The sequence below is a fragment of the Pangasianodon hypophthalmus genome, chromosome 17, assembly GCF_027358585.1.
Source record: "Pangasianodon hypophthalmus isolate fPanHyp1 chromosome 17, fPanHyp1.pri, whole genome shotgun sequence".
Lineage (NCBI taxonomy): Eukaryota > Metazoa > Chordata > Actinopteri > Siluriformes > Pangasiidae > Pangasianodon > Pangasianodon hypophthalmus.
Genome location: NC_069726.1, coordinates 9659024 through 9676595, shown reverse-complemented (window position 1 = coordinate 9676595; position 17572 = coordinate 9659024). Strand labels below are relative to the sequence as shown.

At 40.8% G+C, this 17572-nt stretch overlaps 1 protein-coding gene across 1 annotated transcript in view; it reads left to right on the top strand.

The window, feature by feature from the left end:
* Positions 1-1416: 1416 nt before the first annotated feature.
* The window catches only part of LOC113543551 (adhesion G-protein coupled receptor G2), a 34917-nt gene continuing 18761 nt past the window's right edge, over positions 1417-17572 (top strand). The window contains exons 1-10 of the mRNA XM_053241369.1: positions 1417-1743; positions 4703-4800; positions 6076-6231; positions 6534-6632; positions 6770-6862; positions 7523-7603; positions 11113-11202; positions 14375-14461; positions 15577-15624; positions 15722-15795. Coding sequence (XP_053097344.1) covers positions 4707-4800; positions 6076-6231; positions 6534-6632; positions 6770-6862; positions 7523-7603; positions 11113-11202; positions 14375-14461; positions 15577-15624; positions 15722-15795 — 822 coding nt within the window. The 5' untranslated portion in view covers positions 1417-1743; positions 4703-4706. The remainder of the gene's footprint in view (positions 1744-4702; positions 4801-6075; positions 6232-6533; positions 6633-6769; positions 6863-7522; positions 7604-11112; positions 11203-14374; positions 14462-15576; positions 15625-15721; positions 15796-17572) is intronic.

Below are 17572 nucleotides of genomic sequence, written 5' to 3'. Positions count from 1 at the left end.
ACAATCCACACAGCGATGTCGGTTTTTTGATCCGAGGTCCATCTAATGAAAAAATATCACATCTACGGTAAGAACCGTTATGTTTCCCGCCACTCGTACTTGTTTAATTCAGTCTACTGGAGGATATTATCACATGATGTGAACAGGTGACCTACACACCTACCCCACCACAACGCACACGGCCCTCTAGTGACTGATCAACAATAATAATAAAGATTATGGCTCTTTGTGTGTGTGTGTGTGTGTGTGTGTGTATATGTATACATACACAGCCCGGCCAAAAAAAAGTCACTGTTTAGATTTTAATAGGCGAATACATAAGAGTTCATGAATGGATCATTATTAGACTGCCCAAATGGAGGATGGAGATGTTATCATGGTACACAAAACAATCAAGGCAAGTCTAGCTGTGACGAAGTGATGACATAAAAGTTCCCCTTGTTGTACGGAGAACCATAAATGCCATGGCAGACTCACACAGATGCTTTTCCCCCCAAAAGCCCCAGGAAATATTTAGGGTAGTAAAGTATTAAGTACAAGCTGAAGAACCCTGATTTTGTTATACTTGAAATAATATATTTACTTATTGTTCATGCTATAGGCTATAAAAATATCTTGAAATAGCTACATATAGAGCAATAATCTAAGTAATAATTTCATGAGGCAAAGTTGAACAAGCCTGGTCACATTCCTTTCTTCCTACCTCAGTACACACACACACACACACACACACACACGCAACTAACCGTCTACAGTCTGGCCTCTCACAATGCCACACACTTATTATCACATTCATCAAATGTAGTTCTCTTAAATGTGTGAAAAGCTTCCCTTCCCTCATGGCCAGCTGGATTCCCTCCTGAGCCATGTTATGGAGGAACTCAAAATAAGCAGAATGGCAGAACTGTGTATTGTGTTGAGTGAAGGAAATTCAGTCAGACTTGTGCACATAAACTTTGTAGCACTTTGTTTTACACCAACACTTATTGCACATAACACAAATCATTAACTAATATACCACCAGGTTTCACATTGCAACAGGAATAATGTTTGAATATTACATATTGTTTGTACGTTTAGAACTCTATAAATAGTAACAGGTGAGAATGGCGAGGCAAGGTGTGCGTAAATGACAGGTATGATACAGGTATGACACAGGTATGGGTGGATCCCGCTGACGTTAATAAGTCACGTGCTTTTTATTCTTTTTAGGGCCCAAGCATGTTTGTGTCTCTTGAGTCAGATGATTTCTCAGAAATAGTTGTGTGTGTTGTGACAGAAGGCGTTTTTCTCTCTCATCTGAATATTCAGTGTGTACAGTATCTGATACTGAACGTTTTTCCCAATGAAAACTTGAAGCCATTATGAGTATTTTTGTCTGTGTGTGTGTGTGTGTGTGCAGTGAGAGATTTGCGAGCCATCGTGTAACAGGGTGGGTCACAGTTTGAGGAGAAAGAGGCGGGTTACGCACTTGGCTTGTAAGCAGTCAGCCTCAGCCTACGCCAGCTTAATTACCTCCGGCATACAAGGCAACACAGGCGCGCGATTTATTAGAGGACATAAACGGTACATAGACCTTTGTCATTTCATATTAGTAAAGAGACTGGATCCACATACAGAGCTGAACCTGACTGCTGGGAGAAAGCGATGGCTTACTGACAGACATCACCGTCCGTCCGTGGATGGAGGAAACCCCGCGCTCGCACGTGCCAATATAAACACGCGCCGATGTCCGACTGCAAGGTACCGGGCGCGCTAACACTATTAAAATCACTTAACTTCTACATCATTTAGATATCCTGTGTCATTCTGATACAAACAAATACTCTAAGTTCATTCGTAATGGTAATCCAGTGAAATGCGTGAAAGTGCTTTACTGGACATGAGGATGTAGATCTAATGTAGATCTGAGGGTGTCGTTTAGAGAGTTTATAACCTTGGGGCTGTTCAGACTACTGCTAGGCTACTGATTTAGTATAACTGAAGTTTTAATTTGGCTATTGTCAAATTAATTCAGTATTATGCAAGGCGATAAAGGCTAGTCAGATTACTTTTTTAGATGTCTAAAAAAGCTTTTCATATGATGTGTGAAAAGGACTAATGTTGGAAAGCGGACAGTCTGGACAGACAAGACAAAGCATTGTTCATGTGGTGGAAACATTTCCAGTAATTACAGGGCGGAACAACACAAGACTTACCTCCTAGGTGCTATTAATTTTAAAAACTACTTTAGCCACTATGTGTGTGTGTGTGTGTGTGTGTGTGCGCGCGCGCCCAGTTCGCCGTAGCCAAATGTAAATTAATAATATTAAACTGACAGTAAGATTAAACTATAAGTTTTAATAAAACATAACTGCGCTTGGATATAATATTTTCTCCACTCAGCTGGTAGGGCTGCTGACCCCCCATGTAGGTGTGGTCAGGTTAGGCGTGTGGCTAATGTGGCAGTGTTTGCTTAATGATTTTCCATTTACTCAAGGTTACCCTCTCATTACCTTTAGTAAGCGTCTTTTCCTTGTTTTCCTTGTTAGAAACAATTACTTTTTTTGTATCAAACAGAAATGAACTGGTCACATGTTCAGTGACCATAAAAAATAAATAGTGAATAGTAGTACAGTTAGTACCTTTTGTAGTTTATTACTTAATTTGGTTAAAAATAATGACAAAAGTTGTGAAAATAAATCTGTGGAGTTTAAATACCTCAGGTATTTGAGGAGTTTAAATACCTTATTCATGAGTCATGAGAGAGTGAGACTGACAAATGGATTGGTCAGCGGCTGCAGTGTCATCATTTTGGTTTGTGGTGGTGAAGCAGGAGGTCAGTTTTTGGAAGCTCTCCATTTACTGGTCAGTTTGCTTGGGAACGTCAGGGGATCCCCAGTAAGAGTTCATCAGAGGTCATCTGGACTGACTTTCTCAGCCTTTTGCCAATGAATGAATTATTTAAAAATAGTTTGAAGACTATGGTATGGATCAGCTCAGTGATAAACACATTGTTGTTCCTCTTTCAGCTGCTCTCATTAGGGGTCGCCACTGCAGATCACTGGTCTGTGTATTTGATTTGGCATAGTTTTTAAACGCTAGATGCTCTTCATGATGCAGCCCTCCCCAGTTTTATCTGGGCTTGGGACCAGCACTGAGAGTGCACTGTTGCATGCAACCCCAGTGGCTGGGGTCGGTTCCCTAGCTGGGAATCGAACCCAGGCCGCAGCAGTGAGAGCACTGCGGCCCAACCGCTGGTCCACCAGCGATGAATATATAATGCATTATTTGAAATAATACATGACTAGCCATCCACCCGAAACAAATATGTTATGTTCACTTAATATCTTCACCTAATATCCTTAACATTTCAAAACAAAATATATTATAAGAAACTGTATCCTCTAGCTGTTTATTTATGTGCTCTACACAGTCAAATTACCTTTTTAGAAAAAAAAAATGCATTGCTGTTTGAATGCACTGAAGGCTGTAAGAAAGGTTTACGTCAGGAAAATAAATTAAAACATCTAATGCTGAAGGGAACTATAAAGGAGAAGAAAAAGTAATTGATAATTGAGTAAGATGGATTGGGATGCATGGAATGTTACTTTCAAGCTTATATTACATTATAGTTTTTTAAACCATTTTACCGAACAATTTCTTTCTTAAACATTCACTTAATCTTGAAGTGGATGATATTAATAAAGACAAATGCTTAGATATCAAACAGCACCACATTCTCTATGAACTCTATAATTTTTTCATATACAATGATCAGACATAACATTAAAACCACTGAAAGGTGCAGAGAATAACATTTATTATCTTGTTACAATGACATTTGTCAAGAGGTGGGACATATTAGGCAGTAAGTGAACAGTCAGTTCTCAAAGTTGATGTGTTGGAAGCAGGAAAAATGGGAAAGCGTAAGGATCTGAGCAACTTTGACAAGGACCAAATTGTGATGGCTAGACTGTTGGCAGTGTGATGCTGTTGGCAGTGTTCTGCTGGGAAACCTTGGGTCCTGGCATTCATGTGGATGTTACTTTGATGCATACCACCTACCTAAATATTGTTGCAGACCAAGTACACCCCTTCATGGCAGCAGTATTCCCTAATGGTGGTGGCCTCTTTCAGCAGGATATTGCACCCTGCCACACTGCAAAAATTGTTCACGAATGGTTTGAGAAACATGACAGAAAGTTCAAGGTGTTGACTTGGCCTCCAAATTCCCCAGATCTCAATCCGATTGAGCATCTGTGGGGTGTGCTGGACAAACAAGTCCGATCCATGGAGGCCCCACCTCACAACTTACAAGGCTCTGCTGCTAACATGTTGGTGCCAGATACCACAGCACCCCTTCAGAGGCCTTGTGGAGTCCATGCCTCAACGGGTCAGAGCTGTTTTGGTGCCACAAGTGGGACCTACACAATATTAGGCAGGTGGTTTTAATGTTATGGCTGATCGGTGTATGCTCCATATATTGTGGTTAAATGAGTTTAATATTTTAATTTTCAGCAATAATCAATTCCAACATCACATTCAAATGGCAGGTCTGACACATAGCAAAAAAAAACCCAAACAAATGAATAAATATGTAAAAAAAATTTCATCTTTTACAAGTCTTTTACAAGCTGTACAAGTCATCTTTTGCAGCATGTCAGCAGCTGCCAAGTTAGAAAAAGACTATGTAAATTCACCCTTCCCATTTTGGTTACAGAAAGATGGTGAGTACAAGCCTCTTTGTGTTGCGCAGCAGGCCACAGAAGGTTCTGGACCATGTTCTACTCTCTGTCCTATTCCTGCTGTCTCACATAGGTAAGACAAAACATCACACATGATATCATGTAATCACACAAGAGTCCATAATACCACACATTTAGGGCATTTTAAAGTTGTATTATGTTGATGTGAATGTAATCTGTTCACATCAGAGCAGCTTTAATGCATGAATGAGAAACACACTAAATGAAATCTAACGGAATATTGGACTCTTCTACAAAATGTCATAAAAAAAAACACCTATACATATATAGAAAAAAGAGCAAAAGGAGTCTGTCCACTTTCACACATGCTATAAAATTTAAAATTGGTGCTTATTAAGCAAGGGTATGTTATAGCACCACACCTATTGAAAAATGTTTCCCCTGTAGGAAGTGTTCGTCCTTCTTTATATATTTGTTAAATGTATTATATTGTTGGTCATTTGGCTTGAATTGCATGTCATTGTGTTCATTAAAGCGGAAAACATCTAAGACATTGTATAGTGCGTCAGCAGGTGGCATTCTTTCCTGTTAGTTATTGTATAAATGCCTTGTGCTTAGCTTGAAACACAATAGTTCATATAACCTGAATATAATTTAGACAACCTGCTGAACTGGTTTTATCCGTGACTAGTTTCTGACTTCCATCAGTAAAAAGAAGAATGAGTTGGTGTTTATAAGGGAGCAAGAGAGACAAAGAGAGAGAGAGAGAGAGAACCCACCCATTTTTCTAGTGTATGGGAGAAAAGCAATTTACAGAGAATTGCATCCAATTTATCTGGGAGGAATGCAGCAAGACAATGATCCAAAACACTCTGCCAACACAACAAAGGACTTCATCAAGGGAAGAAAGTGGAAAATTTTACACTGGCCATGTTCACCAGACCTTAACCAAACTGAGCATGCATTTCACCTTTTAAAGAGGACGCTGAAGGGAGAAACCCCAGGACTCCAATGTTCAAATTTATTAAACATTAAAATATTCACTTTCCTATCATTGTATTACACCCCTTTTAGGCTGTCAAAATACCATTGTTGATTGGTTAGGGAATGCATATTTTAACTGAATTCACATAGTCTAATTCAAGGAAAGAAATTTACCTTAATTTTTGCACTGACCTAAAATGTGCTGAAACATATACGAAGTGTTCCTTTTTTTTTTTTTTTTTTAAAAATCTAGCCTGATCTCTTATCATGGAAGATCTATGCCAGACTTATTATTTTCTATCCAGATCCTTTTGATGATACCATAATATTCTAGTGTTCCTAGAGGTTGAATCTTTTCTCAGTTCAACGTCTCATTGGCTCATTTCTATGTCTTTTTCCCTAGTATCATGCACCTTGACAACAAATGCAACTACGACAGCACCAGCAGGAGGACAGGGATTTCTATCATTAACAAAAAATGTAACTACACTGCCTATTTCAGTTCCCCCAACTGCTGTTATGAGCACATCATCCGCAGCACACCAGGTTAAAACATCTGGTAAGGAAAAACAAGGATGTATGTGTATTTGATTCAAAGTGTTGTCTTGCTGTAACCCACTAAAACATCTTTTTTGGTTTAAAACAGTGATTTTTAAAATAATTATTAGTGTTTGATTTTACTGTTTTCTCTCCCTCTGGGTTAGTGGTTTAGTAACCAAATATTCAAAAAGACATCAGTAGTGAACATGACTACCACAACTATCACCCGCTCAACTGTTCACAGCTATTGCTAATGTTACAAGAGGTTGCTGTACCATATGCGACTCTTGTAGAAAAGGTGTTTCTCTTTCTATCCGAAAGGTTCAGGGACCATGAATCTAACAGTCAATTCAGCAGCGAACACTACCAACACAACTGCCATGAGCCCACAGGTCACAGCTCCTGCTAATAATACAACAGGTGGGTTAACACTGTACGTTTGTTTTTGCATGGTTCTGTATTCCTGATCAAAGTAACCATTGTTAAGTGTTCCTGGTTGTTGTACCACATGCTACTCTTGTGGAAAAGTTGTTTCTCTTTCTGTCTCATTTGTTCAGGAACCAAGAAACCAACAAACACTTCAGAAGTGACCACTACCACCACAACTACTGCTACCCCACTGCTCACAGCTTTTGGTAATGCTACAAATGGTGGGTTTTACCAAATAGAATTATTTTAGCATGGTTCTGTATTAGTAATCAAACTAACCATCATTAGGTGTTCCTGGTTGCTGTACTGTATGCCACTCTTGTGGAAATGTTTCTCTTTCTATGTTGACAGTTTAAGGACCAAAGATCCAGCAAACACAACAGTAGTGAACACTAGCACCACAACTATCACGACCCAAAGGGTCATAGCAATTTCTAATGCTACATCAGATGCATTGATCAAATACAATGGCCCACAATTGTTAAGTTTCTGTATTGCTGATAGAAGTAACAATTGCTAAGTGTTCAAGACTAGCTAACAATTTTAGGTTAGCATGATGTTTTCTGTGTGTTAGAATTTTAGAAAAAGTTTAATCTGTCAGGTTTTCTGGATTTTTCTGAGATTTTGAGAAGGTTTTTATAGTTCAATGTTGCTACAACATTTTTGCTTGTAGGAGCATTAACACCACTGTTTCTGTAATATTTTTGTTCATATAACTGGAAACATTCTGTGATCAACATGCTAATAACATTGTGAGCTAAATGATCATAATAGGTGTTTTTAGACCATTGCAAGGACATTATGTTTGGAAAGTTGTTGTAATGCATGCTAATCTGATTCTGAATTTAAAAAGTCTGTCTCTATCTTTCTTAATGGTTCAGTGCCAACAAACACATCAGGAGCATACATCAACACTACTAACACAGCTCTACCAGTCACAGCTAGCTTTAATGCTACAACAGGTAGGTCATATATTTTAGACTTGTTCTGTGATTCTGTCAAAAGTGACTATTGGTGAATAAATGTTTTTGACTCCTGTTTTTCATACGCTGCTCTAGAACAGGGTTCTATTTCTCCCCTACTAACCACCAGGGGCAGTGGTAGTCATCTGGATACCTTCTTATGTGTGTGCATGCATGGCGAGATCTTCAACAAAGTTATAAGTTAACTGAATGACATACAGTAGTATTTTCATATAGATACTGTTGTTTTACAGCCATCATTCCCTTTCTTCTTCTTGCCTCATACACATATCAAACCTTATGTGTAACGCGGCAGGTGCCTTCTCAGGCAGATCCACGGCCACCTTCACGGGCTTTTATAGCGCGGCGATCTCAACAAGGTAATCAGCGTAAACGTGCAGCACCTGGCCGCGCCTCTATATAAGCCCTCTGATTGTCTCACTCTGCGTGCGGACATAGATCTGTGCCAGGTAACAGAGCAGCGCCACGCTACTCTGATTGGTGATTTTGACATGTAAAAAGAAAAAGAAGTGAAGAAGAGAAATAAAATTAAAAAATATTTATGTTTAGAAAGAAAAGGAAAGGGAGAGATTTATTGAGGGAAAGAAAGAAAAGGGAGCTCAGGATTAAAGAGGAAGTGGCACAAAACTAACGAGGAGGACAGACTGAGAGTCCTCACTCCCAGATAGAGATTCTGCCATCTTAAGTTAGAGATTTTGTCTCATTTGGTGCCTTTAAGTTCGGCCAGAAGGAGGGCCAGTTTTAAGTTGTGTTTTTCCGCCGCGCTGCGGCACTTTGAGTTCAGCCGTTAGGTTTGAGCTTCCCGATCCAGTATCACAAGCACTGCAACAGTCATACATTCCATTCAATAAAATCAGCTCAGTGGGTAACATCACTGCTTGCGGTTCACAACCTCTCCGGTTCGTATCCCGCCTTAGGCAGCTGCATTTTAGCCGGAGTCTTTTGATCCGTCTCCGCACTTGGCTCCTCTCAAACCATATATATTGTCCTCTCGGGCAAGCAGGGCCTGCGCGACATTTATTGAACAGCTTATCGCCTAGCCCCATAACACTTATGTGCACCTTGGTGCTATCTGCTTAAAAGCGTGTCACTATGGTTAGAGCTACAGGTAACCTGCCCTCCAAAGCAGGTGATAGACTCCTAACAAATTGGATTCCCTTGTTAGCTTCGGAGCCTTTTTATCTATCACTCTCACATTGTCCAGCTACGTCAGCTACAAACTGTTCTGTTGCTCAGTACGGCATTCACCTGTCAGTCATTCATTCGTGCATCTTCTCGCGATACTCAGAGTTTTTACCTTGCACTCCGCCTGCCAAAATTGGGTATGCGTATATATGCTCCCGGCAAGTTTGGGTGGTCTTCCATTCACCACACCACACTCTCCACCAATGAGCTTGCAAAGTTAGCTGGACTTTACTCACATTCATGAAAAGGGCCAGAATTGAGCTTACCTATACCGATCAGCCATAACATTCTGACCACCTGCCTAATATTGTGTTGGTCCCCCTTTTGCTGCCAAAACAGCCCTGACCCATCGAGCCATGGACTCCACTAGATCCCTGAAGGTGTGCTGTGGTATCTGGCACAAAGGTGTTAACAGCAGATCCTTTAAGTCCTGTAAGTTGCGAGGTGGGGCCTCCATGGATCGGACTTGATGGCCAGCACACCCCACAGATGTTCGATTGGATTGAGATCTGGGGAAATTGGAGGCCAAGTCAACACCTTGAACTCTTTGTCATGTTCCTCAAACTATTCGCGAACAATTTTTACAGTGTGGCAGGGCGCATTATCCTGCCGAAAGAGGTCACTTCCATTAGGGAATACCGTTGCCATGAAGGGGTGTACCTGGTCTGCAACAATGTTTAGGCAGGTGGTATGTGTCAAAATAGCATCCACAAGAATGCCAATCCCAGCAGAACACTGCCAACAGCATCACACTTCCTCAGCCAGCTTGCGTTCTTCCCATAGTGCATGCTGGTGCCATCTCTTCTCCAGGTAAATGATGCACACGCACCTGGCCTTCCACATGATGTAAAAGACAACGTGATTTATCAGACCAGGCCACCTTCTTCCATTGCTCTGTGGTCCAGTTCTGATGCTCACCTGTCCATTGTAGGCACTTTTGGCAGCGGACAGGGGTCAGCATGGGCACTCTGACAGGTCTGTGGCTACACAGCCCCATACGCAGCAAGCTGCGATGCACTTTGTATCCTGACACCTTTCTATCATAGCCAGCTTCAACTTTTCAGCAATTTGTGCTACAATAGCTTTTCTGTGGGATCAGACCAGACGGACTAGCCTTCACTCCCCACGCGCATCAGTGAGCCTTGGGCCCATGACCCTGTCGCTAGTTCACCGGTTGTCCTTCCTTGGACCACTTTTGGTAGGTACTAACCACTGCATACCGGGAACACCCCACAAGACCTGCCGTTTTAAAGAGGCTCTGACCCAGTCATCTAGCCATCACAATTTGGCCCTTGTCAAAGTTGCTCAGATCCTCACGCTTTCCCATTTTTCCTGTTTCCAACACATAGACTTCGAGAACCGACTGGTCACTTGCTGCCTAATATATCTCAACCCTTGACAGGTGCTAATGTAACGAGATAATCAATATTATTCACTTCACCTGTCAGTGGACATAATGTTATGGCTGATCGGTGTATATTCTCCCATATCTCTGCTGAGTGGGGCCCCCCTCAACGCTTCAGCTCAGTCAGCTGCCCCCATCCCATGCCACACAGTGTAGCCGACCAATGGTCATATGGCTAATCACTGCTAGCATTTTGAGATGCTGATCATAGCTAGCCTATTACATTAGTCTAATTACTACCACCACATTGACGTTGGAGTTGAGTGTTCTCTGCTAACTCCTCTTTCTCACTGCTAGGGTATTTAGGGAAATAAGGAGGACTGTGGGATATTAAAATGTCATGTGAAGTACATAAGTGGTACAACTAAAGCCCACCTCCTATAATAAAGTCAGTGAGTGAATAGATATTTTTAATACTAAAAATCTAAATAAATGTATGGTAACAAAATGCAGTATAGGGTACACTTTCAGAAAACAGACAAAATGCCAAAATGCAGCAGTCTTTTATGCCTTATGTGTTATGCAAACAAATGCTTCATTCCTAGTTTGGAATATGGTATACTGTTTATTCACGGAGACTACTTGTGAGATCACTGCACCTCTAGTGGATGATGAATTAGTTGTTAATGACTACCAAAAGACAGTTTTATTGCAGTTTATATACATACATTCATATATATATAAAACATTAAAATTAACACCACTGTTTCTATAATATTTTTGTTCATATAACTGGAAACATTCTGTGATCAACATGCTAATAACATTGTGAGCTAAATGATCATAATAGGTGTTTTTAGACCATTGCAAGGACATTATGTTTTGGAAAGTTGTTGTAATGCATGCTAATCTGATTCTGAATTTAAAAAGTCTGTCTCTATCTTTCTTAATGGTTCAGTAACCGCATTGCCAACAAACACATCAGGAGCATACATCAACACTACTAACACAACTCTACCAGTCACAGCTAGCTTTAATGCTACAACAGGTGGGTTAACTAAATACAATGGCCCTCATATATTTTAGACTTGTTCTGTGATTCTGTCAAAAGTGACTATTGGTGAATAAATGTTTTTGACTCCTGTTTTTCATATGCTGCTCTAGAACAGGGTTCTATTTCTCCCCTACTAACCACCAGGGGCAGTGGTAGTCATCTGGATTCTTATGTGTGCATGCATGGCGAGATCTTCAACAAAGTTATAAGTTGACTGAATGACATAATATTTTGATATAGATACTGTTGTTTTACAGAAAAACAGAAATAGTCTCATGATGGGGGCTCAGAATAGTCTTCAATGTGTCAAATAGGAGGACTGTGGGATATTAAAATGTTATGTGAAGTACATAAGTGGTACAACTAAAGCCCACCTCCTATAGACACCGATCAGCCATAACATTAAAACCACCTGCCTAATATTGTGTAGGTCCCCCTTGTGCGATCAAAACAGCTCTGACCTGTTGAGGCATGGAGTCCACAAGACCTCTGAAGGTGTGCTGTGGTATCTAGCACCAAGATGTTAACAGCAGATCCTTTAAGTCTTGTAAGTTGCGAGGTGGGGCCTCCATGGATCTGACTTGTTTGTCCAGCACATCCCACAGATGCTCAATCGGATTAAGATCTGGGGAATTTGGAGGCCAAGTCAACACCTTGAACTTTTTGTCATGTTCCTCAAACCATCCCTTAACAATTTGCAGTGTGGCAGGGTGCATTATCCTACTGAAAGAGGCCACTGCCATTAGGCAATACCATTGCCAGGAATGGGTGTACTTGGTCTGCAACAATGTTTAGGTAGGTGGTACGTGTCAAAGTAACTTCCACTTGAATGCCAGGACCCAAGGTTTCCCAGCAGAACATTGCCCAGAGCGTCACACTGCCTTGATCATAGAGCCTTTTTCCCATAGTGCATCATGGTGCTGTCTCTTCCCCAGGTAAGCGACGCACATGCACCTGGCCATCCACATGATGTAAAAGAAAACATGATTAATCAGGTGCCATCAAGGTGCCATCAGGCCACCTTCTTCCATTGCTCTGTGGTCCAGTTCTGATGTTTGTGCCCATTGTGCTTCCAGCAGTGGACATGGGTCAGCATGGGCACTCTGAGTGGTCTGTGGCTATGCAGCCCCATACACAGCAAGCTGCAATGAAGTGTGTGTTTTGACACCTTTCTACCATAGCCAGCATTTACCTTTTCAGCAGTTTGTGCTACAGTAGCTCGTCTGTGGGACTGGACCAGATGGGCTAGCCTTTGATCCCCACATGCATCAATGAGCCTTGGTAAAAATGCTATGTACAGCTATGAAAGGGGTAATGCAATGTACAGAAGGTAGGGGTATATACAGGTCATAGAATAAATAGGAATGAATTTACAACTGCACAGAAGGATCTGTTCATAATGAAAAAAATTGCACTAGGAGGGTCCTTGGAGGCAGTTAACTGTTCATGAGGGAGATGGCCTGTAGGAAAAAGCTGCTCTTGTGTCTGCATGTTCAGTAGTACTGGCCAGAGGGCAGCAGTTCAAAGAGGTTGTGGCCAGGGTGAGTGGGGTCTGAGGTGATTTTTCCTCTCCGTTTCCTCATTCTGGAGGAGTATAGTTTATAGAGGGCAGAGGAGCACCAATAACAGCAGTCCAGACTGTCTGCTGTAGTCTTCTTATGTCCAATTTGGTAGCTGAAACAAACCAGACAGTTACTGAAGTGCACAGAACAGAACAGTCTCAATGACAGCTGAGTAGAACTGGGTCATCAGCACCTGTGGCAGGTTGAATTGGCAAAGGAAGTACATCCTCTGCTGTGCCTTTTTCATGATGGAGTCTATGTGGGTCTCCCACTTCAGATCCTTTGAGATGGTAGAGCCCACAAACCTGAAGGACTCCACGGCTGCCACAGTGCTGTCCAGGATGGTGAGGGGGTAGTGCTGGGAAATTCCTATTGAAGTCCACGATCATCTCCACCATTTTGAGCATGTTCAGCTCCAGGTTGGTTTTCGCCGTCCTGGATGAGGCCGATGGCTGTGATGGCATCTGCAATGTTTGGGAGATTGACAGAGTGATATGTGGGGATTCAGTCATTTGTGTAGAGGGAGAAGAGCAGTGGGGGGAGTGCATAACCCTGAGGTGTGACAGTGCTGATTGTGCTGGTGCTGGATGTGAATTTTCCCACCTTCACTAGCTGCTGCCTGTCTGTCAGAAAGCTGGTGATCCACTGACAGATGGAGGTTGGCACAGAGAGCTGGGTTAATATAGACAGGAGGAGATGATGTGGGATGATGGTGTTGAAAGCCAAACTGAAGTCCACAAATCCTGCATAGGTCCCTGGTCTGTCGAGGTGTCGCAGGATATAATGTAGTCCCATGTTGACTGCATCATCCTCTGACCTGTTTGCCCAATAAACACACTGAAGAGGGTCCAGCAAGGGTCCAGTGATGTCCTTCAAGCCAACACCAGTCTCTCAAATGCTTTCATGACCACAGACATCAAAGCAACAGGTCTGTAGACATTCAGTCCTGTGATTTTGGGTTTCTTTGGGACGGGGATGATGTTGGAGCATTTGAAGCAGGACGGGACTTTACAGTGCTCCAGTGATCTGTTGAAGATCCGGGTCAAGACGGGTGACAGCTGGTCAGCGCAGGGTTTCAGACAGGCGGGTGAGACATTGTCTGGGCCTGGGGCTTTCCTGATCTTCTGGAAGAGCTGGCACACATCCTCTTCACAGATCCTAAGTGCAGGTTGAGTAGCAGGAGGGGGGAGAGGGGTAGCAGGAGGTGTTAATGGTTGTGTGGCGAGAAGGTCAGAGCGGGTGTGGGGTGTGAGACTGCCCTTTTCAACTCTGCAGTAGAAATGATTCAGGTCATTAGCTAGTTGTTGATATTCAATTCAATTCATTTCAATTTTATTTGTATAGCGCTTTTAACAATGGACATTGTCACAAAGCAGCTTTACAGAAATAAATGGATTGACAAAAATATATTGTAAATATTTGAATTTATCACTGTGAATTTATCCCTTGGAACATTGTGTGAGCAACATTTTAATAACATTGTGAATTGTTGCTGTAGATATTTTAAGACCACTGCAGAGGTATTATATTTGGAATGTGGTTGTACTACATGTTAATCTGATTCTGATTTTAAAAGTGTGCCTCTATCTGTCTCAATGATTCAGTGACCACAGTGTCAACAAACACATCAGCAGCATACAACACTACTAACACATCTCTACCAGTCACAGCTAGCTTTAATGCTACAACAGGTGGGTTAACAACAGCCCTCAGTTACATGTATATTAGACTTGTTCTGTGATCTGTTAAAAGTGACTGTTGGTGAATTAATATCTTTGGATTCTGTTTTTCCATACACTCCTCTAGAACATGATTCTATTGTCCTGATGAAAGTAATCATTATTGAATAAGTGTTTCTGTTCCTGTTTAAACTAAGACTAATAGTTTTCTAAGCAATCATATGTTTGTATGTATACATTGCATATAAAATGTCTACACCTTTAATGTGATATAGCAACCAACAAAAGTCAAGCGGAAAACAAATAGAAATGATTTGGGCAGGAAAAAGAAAAAATTTAAAATAACCTGGTTGCACAAGTGTGCACAACCTTTAACTAATACTTTGTTAAAGCACCTTTTGCTTGTAATACAGCTCTCAGTCTTTTTGAGTAAAGTTTTTTTTTTTTTTACCCAACTTAACATATGACTGGGCCATTCCGCAACACTGATCTTCTTCTTCTAAAGCCATTCCTTTGTTGAATTGGATTTGTGTTCAATATCTTCAGCTGTCTAAAGGAGATGTCCAGGTTTTGTGCCAAAATAGGTGGTTTTGGAGCTATCTGTGATTCCCTCTATCTTGAGTAGAGCCCCAGTCCCAGCTGAAGAGAAGTAGCCCCATAGTATGATGCTGCCACCACCATGCTTCACCATCTGTATGGTGTTCTTTTGGTGATTTTTTTTTTAACCAAACAGATGTTTTGGAATTATGCCCAATAAGTTCAAACTTTCAAACAAAATATCTTGACATATTTTGCCACTTGGTTTGGGGTCACATGCCCCATTATAAAAAAAAGTATGCAGTTGTGCATCCAGGTTATTGTTAAATAAGTTTTTCCATTTTCTTTTTTCCCTAAAAACTTTGTTTGTTTTTCACTGAAATTTTGTTGGTAGAACTGAAAGTTTTAAAGGTAGAACAAGATCTGACATGATTAATCTTGGTTTAATTTTTTTACATCACAAAACCCTGTAGTTTTAACAGGAGTGTGTAGAATTTTATATCCACTGTATATTATACATTGATTAAAATATTGCCTCTTGAGTTTAAAATTGAGACATGCCCATAATTAATTTACTTATTATGATACAGCACCCTGGCCAGTGCACTGCAATTTCTCGCAAAACTGTGACAGTGACTGTGAGTATTACTGCCAAAATCACAGTAAAAACAATATTTCTGAGTGAGGAATAAATGAGAAATGCAGTTGAGCTGTAACTTTTTTTTTTTTTTGCAGCTGTGTATTACTGGATGACAATCAATGTTGAAGTTAATGGATCCAAGTCTAATGAATCAGATATATCTGCATGGGTAAGTGCTGAACTGGCTTTTTCATTTTATATGTGTGGAAGAGAAAGTTGAGCATTTCTTTTGTGGTTATTTATGTTTTGTTACTAATATAAGTGATAAATGCTACAGTGAAAATTGTGTAAAGTGATGCTATATATATATATATATATATATATATATATATATATATATATATATATATATATATATATATATATATATATATACACACACACACACTGATCAGCCATAACATTAAAACCACTGACAGGTGAAGTGAATAACAGTGAATAACGTTGATTATCTCATTACAAGATGTCAAGGGTTGGGATATATTAGGCAGCAAGAGAACAGTCAGTTCTCAGCGTTGATATGTTGGAAGCAGGAAAAATGGGCAAGCGTAAGGATCTGAGCAACTCTGACAAGGGCCAAGTTGTGATGGCTAGATGACTGGGTCAGAGCATCTCCAAAATGGCAGGTTAGTACCTGCCAAAAGTGGTTGGGTCATTGGCGCCCAAGGATCATAGATGCACAATAGATTTGAGCTACTGTAGCACAAATTTCAGAAAAGGTTAATGCTGGCTTGATAGAAAGCAGTCATAACACAAGTGCATTGTAGCTTGCTGCATATGGGGCTGCTGACTCCTTTCCACCACCGAAAGTGCCTACAATGGGCACGTGAACATCAGAATTGGATCATGGAGCAATGGAGGAAGGTGGTCTGGTCTGATGAATCACGTTTTCTTTTACATCATGTGGATGGCCGGGTGTGCGTCACTTACCTGTGGAAGAGATGGCACCAGGATGCACTATGGGAAGAAGGCAAGCCGGTGGAGGCAGTGTGATGCTCTGGGCAATGTTCTGCTGGGAAACCTTTGGTCCTGGCATTCGTCTGGATGTTGCTTTGACACGTACCACCTACCTAAACATTGTTGCAGAACAAGTACACCCCGTCATGGCAATGGTATTTCCTAATGGCAGTGGCCTCTTTCAGCAGGATAATACACCCTGCCACACTGCAAAAATTGTTCAGGAATGGTTTGTGGGACTGACAAAGAGTTCAAGGTGTTGGCTTGGCCTCCAAATTCCCCAGATCTCAATCCATGTGGGATGTGCTGGACAAACAAGTCTGATCCGAACCTCGCAACTTACAGAACTTAAAGGATGTTAAACGTATTGGTGCAAGATACCACAGTACACCTTCAGAGGTCTTATGGACTCCATGCCTCAACGGGTCAGAACTGTTTTGGGGACACAAGGGGGACCTACACAATATTAGACAGGTGGTTTTAATGTTATGGCTTATCGGTTTGTATGTATGTATTTGATTGGGGTATGAATTATTCATTAAAAAAAGAAGCAAAATTAAAATCAAGGTGCTGAAAGCAGAAGATAATGTGTATGATGAACAATACTTAAGATATGTATTTATATTTCTTATAACAACAGAGTAGCAAAAAAGTGACAGCTGGAACAGTATATATAGATAGACCTGAAAGCACTATGAAGCAGGGTTTGCTTTAGCCATTTGAAAGAAAGTTTCTAAAATTAGCTAGCTAAGTCTGCTACATTTTTATGACTTGCAAAAGTATTTAAAATGACTGCTATTTCATGTTGCTTAGACCTAATTATTAATAGGTGATTCTGGGTTAAATATGGATTAAACATTTGCCAACATTACCATTATTTATATGATCTGCCACCAGAAAAACTGGCTTGTGCCTTAAAATTAACCAGAATTTTCTTTTCCCTTTCTTATGTACACACTTTATGAGATTGATTATGTGCACACTTTATG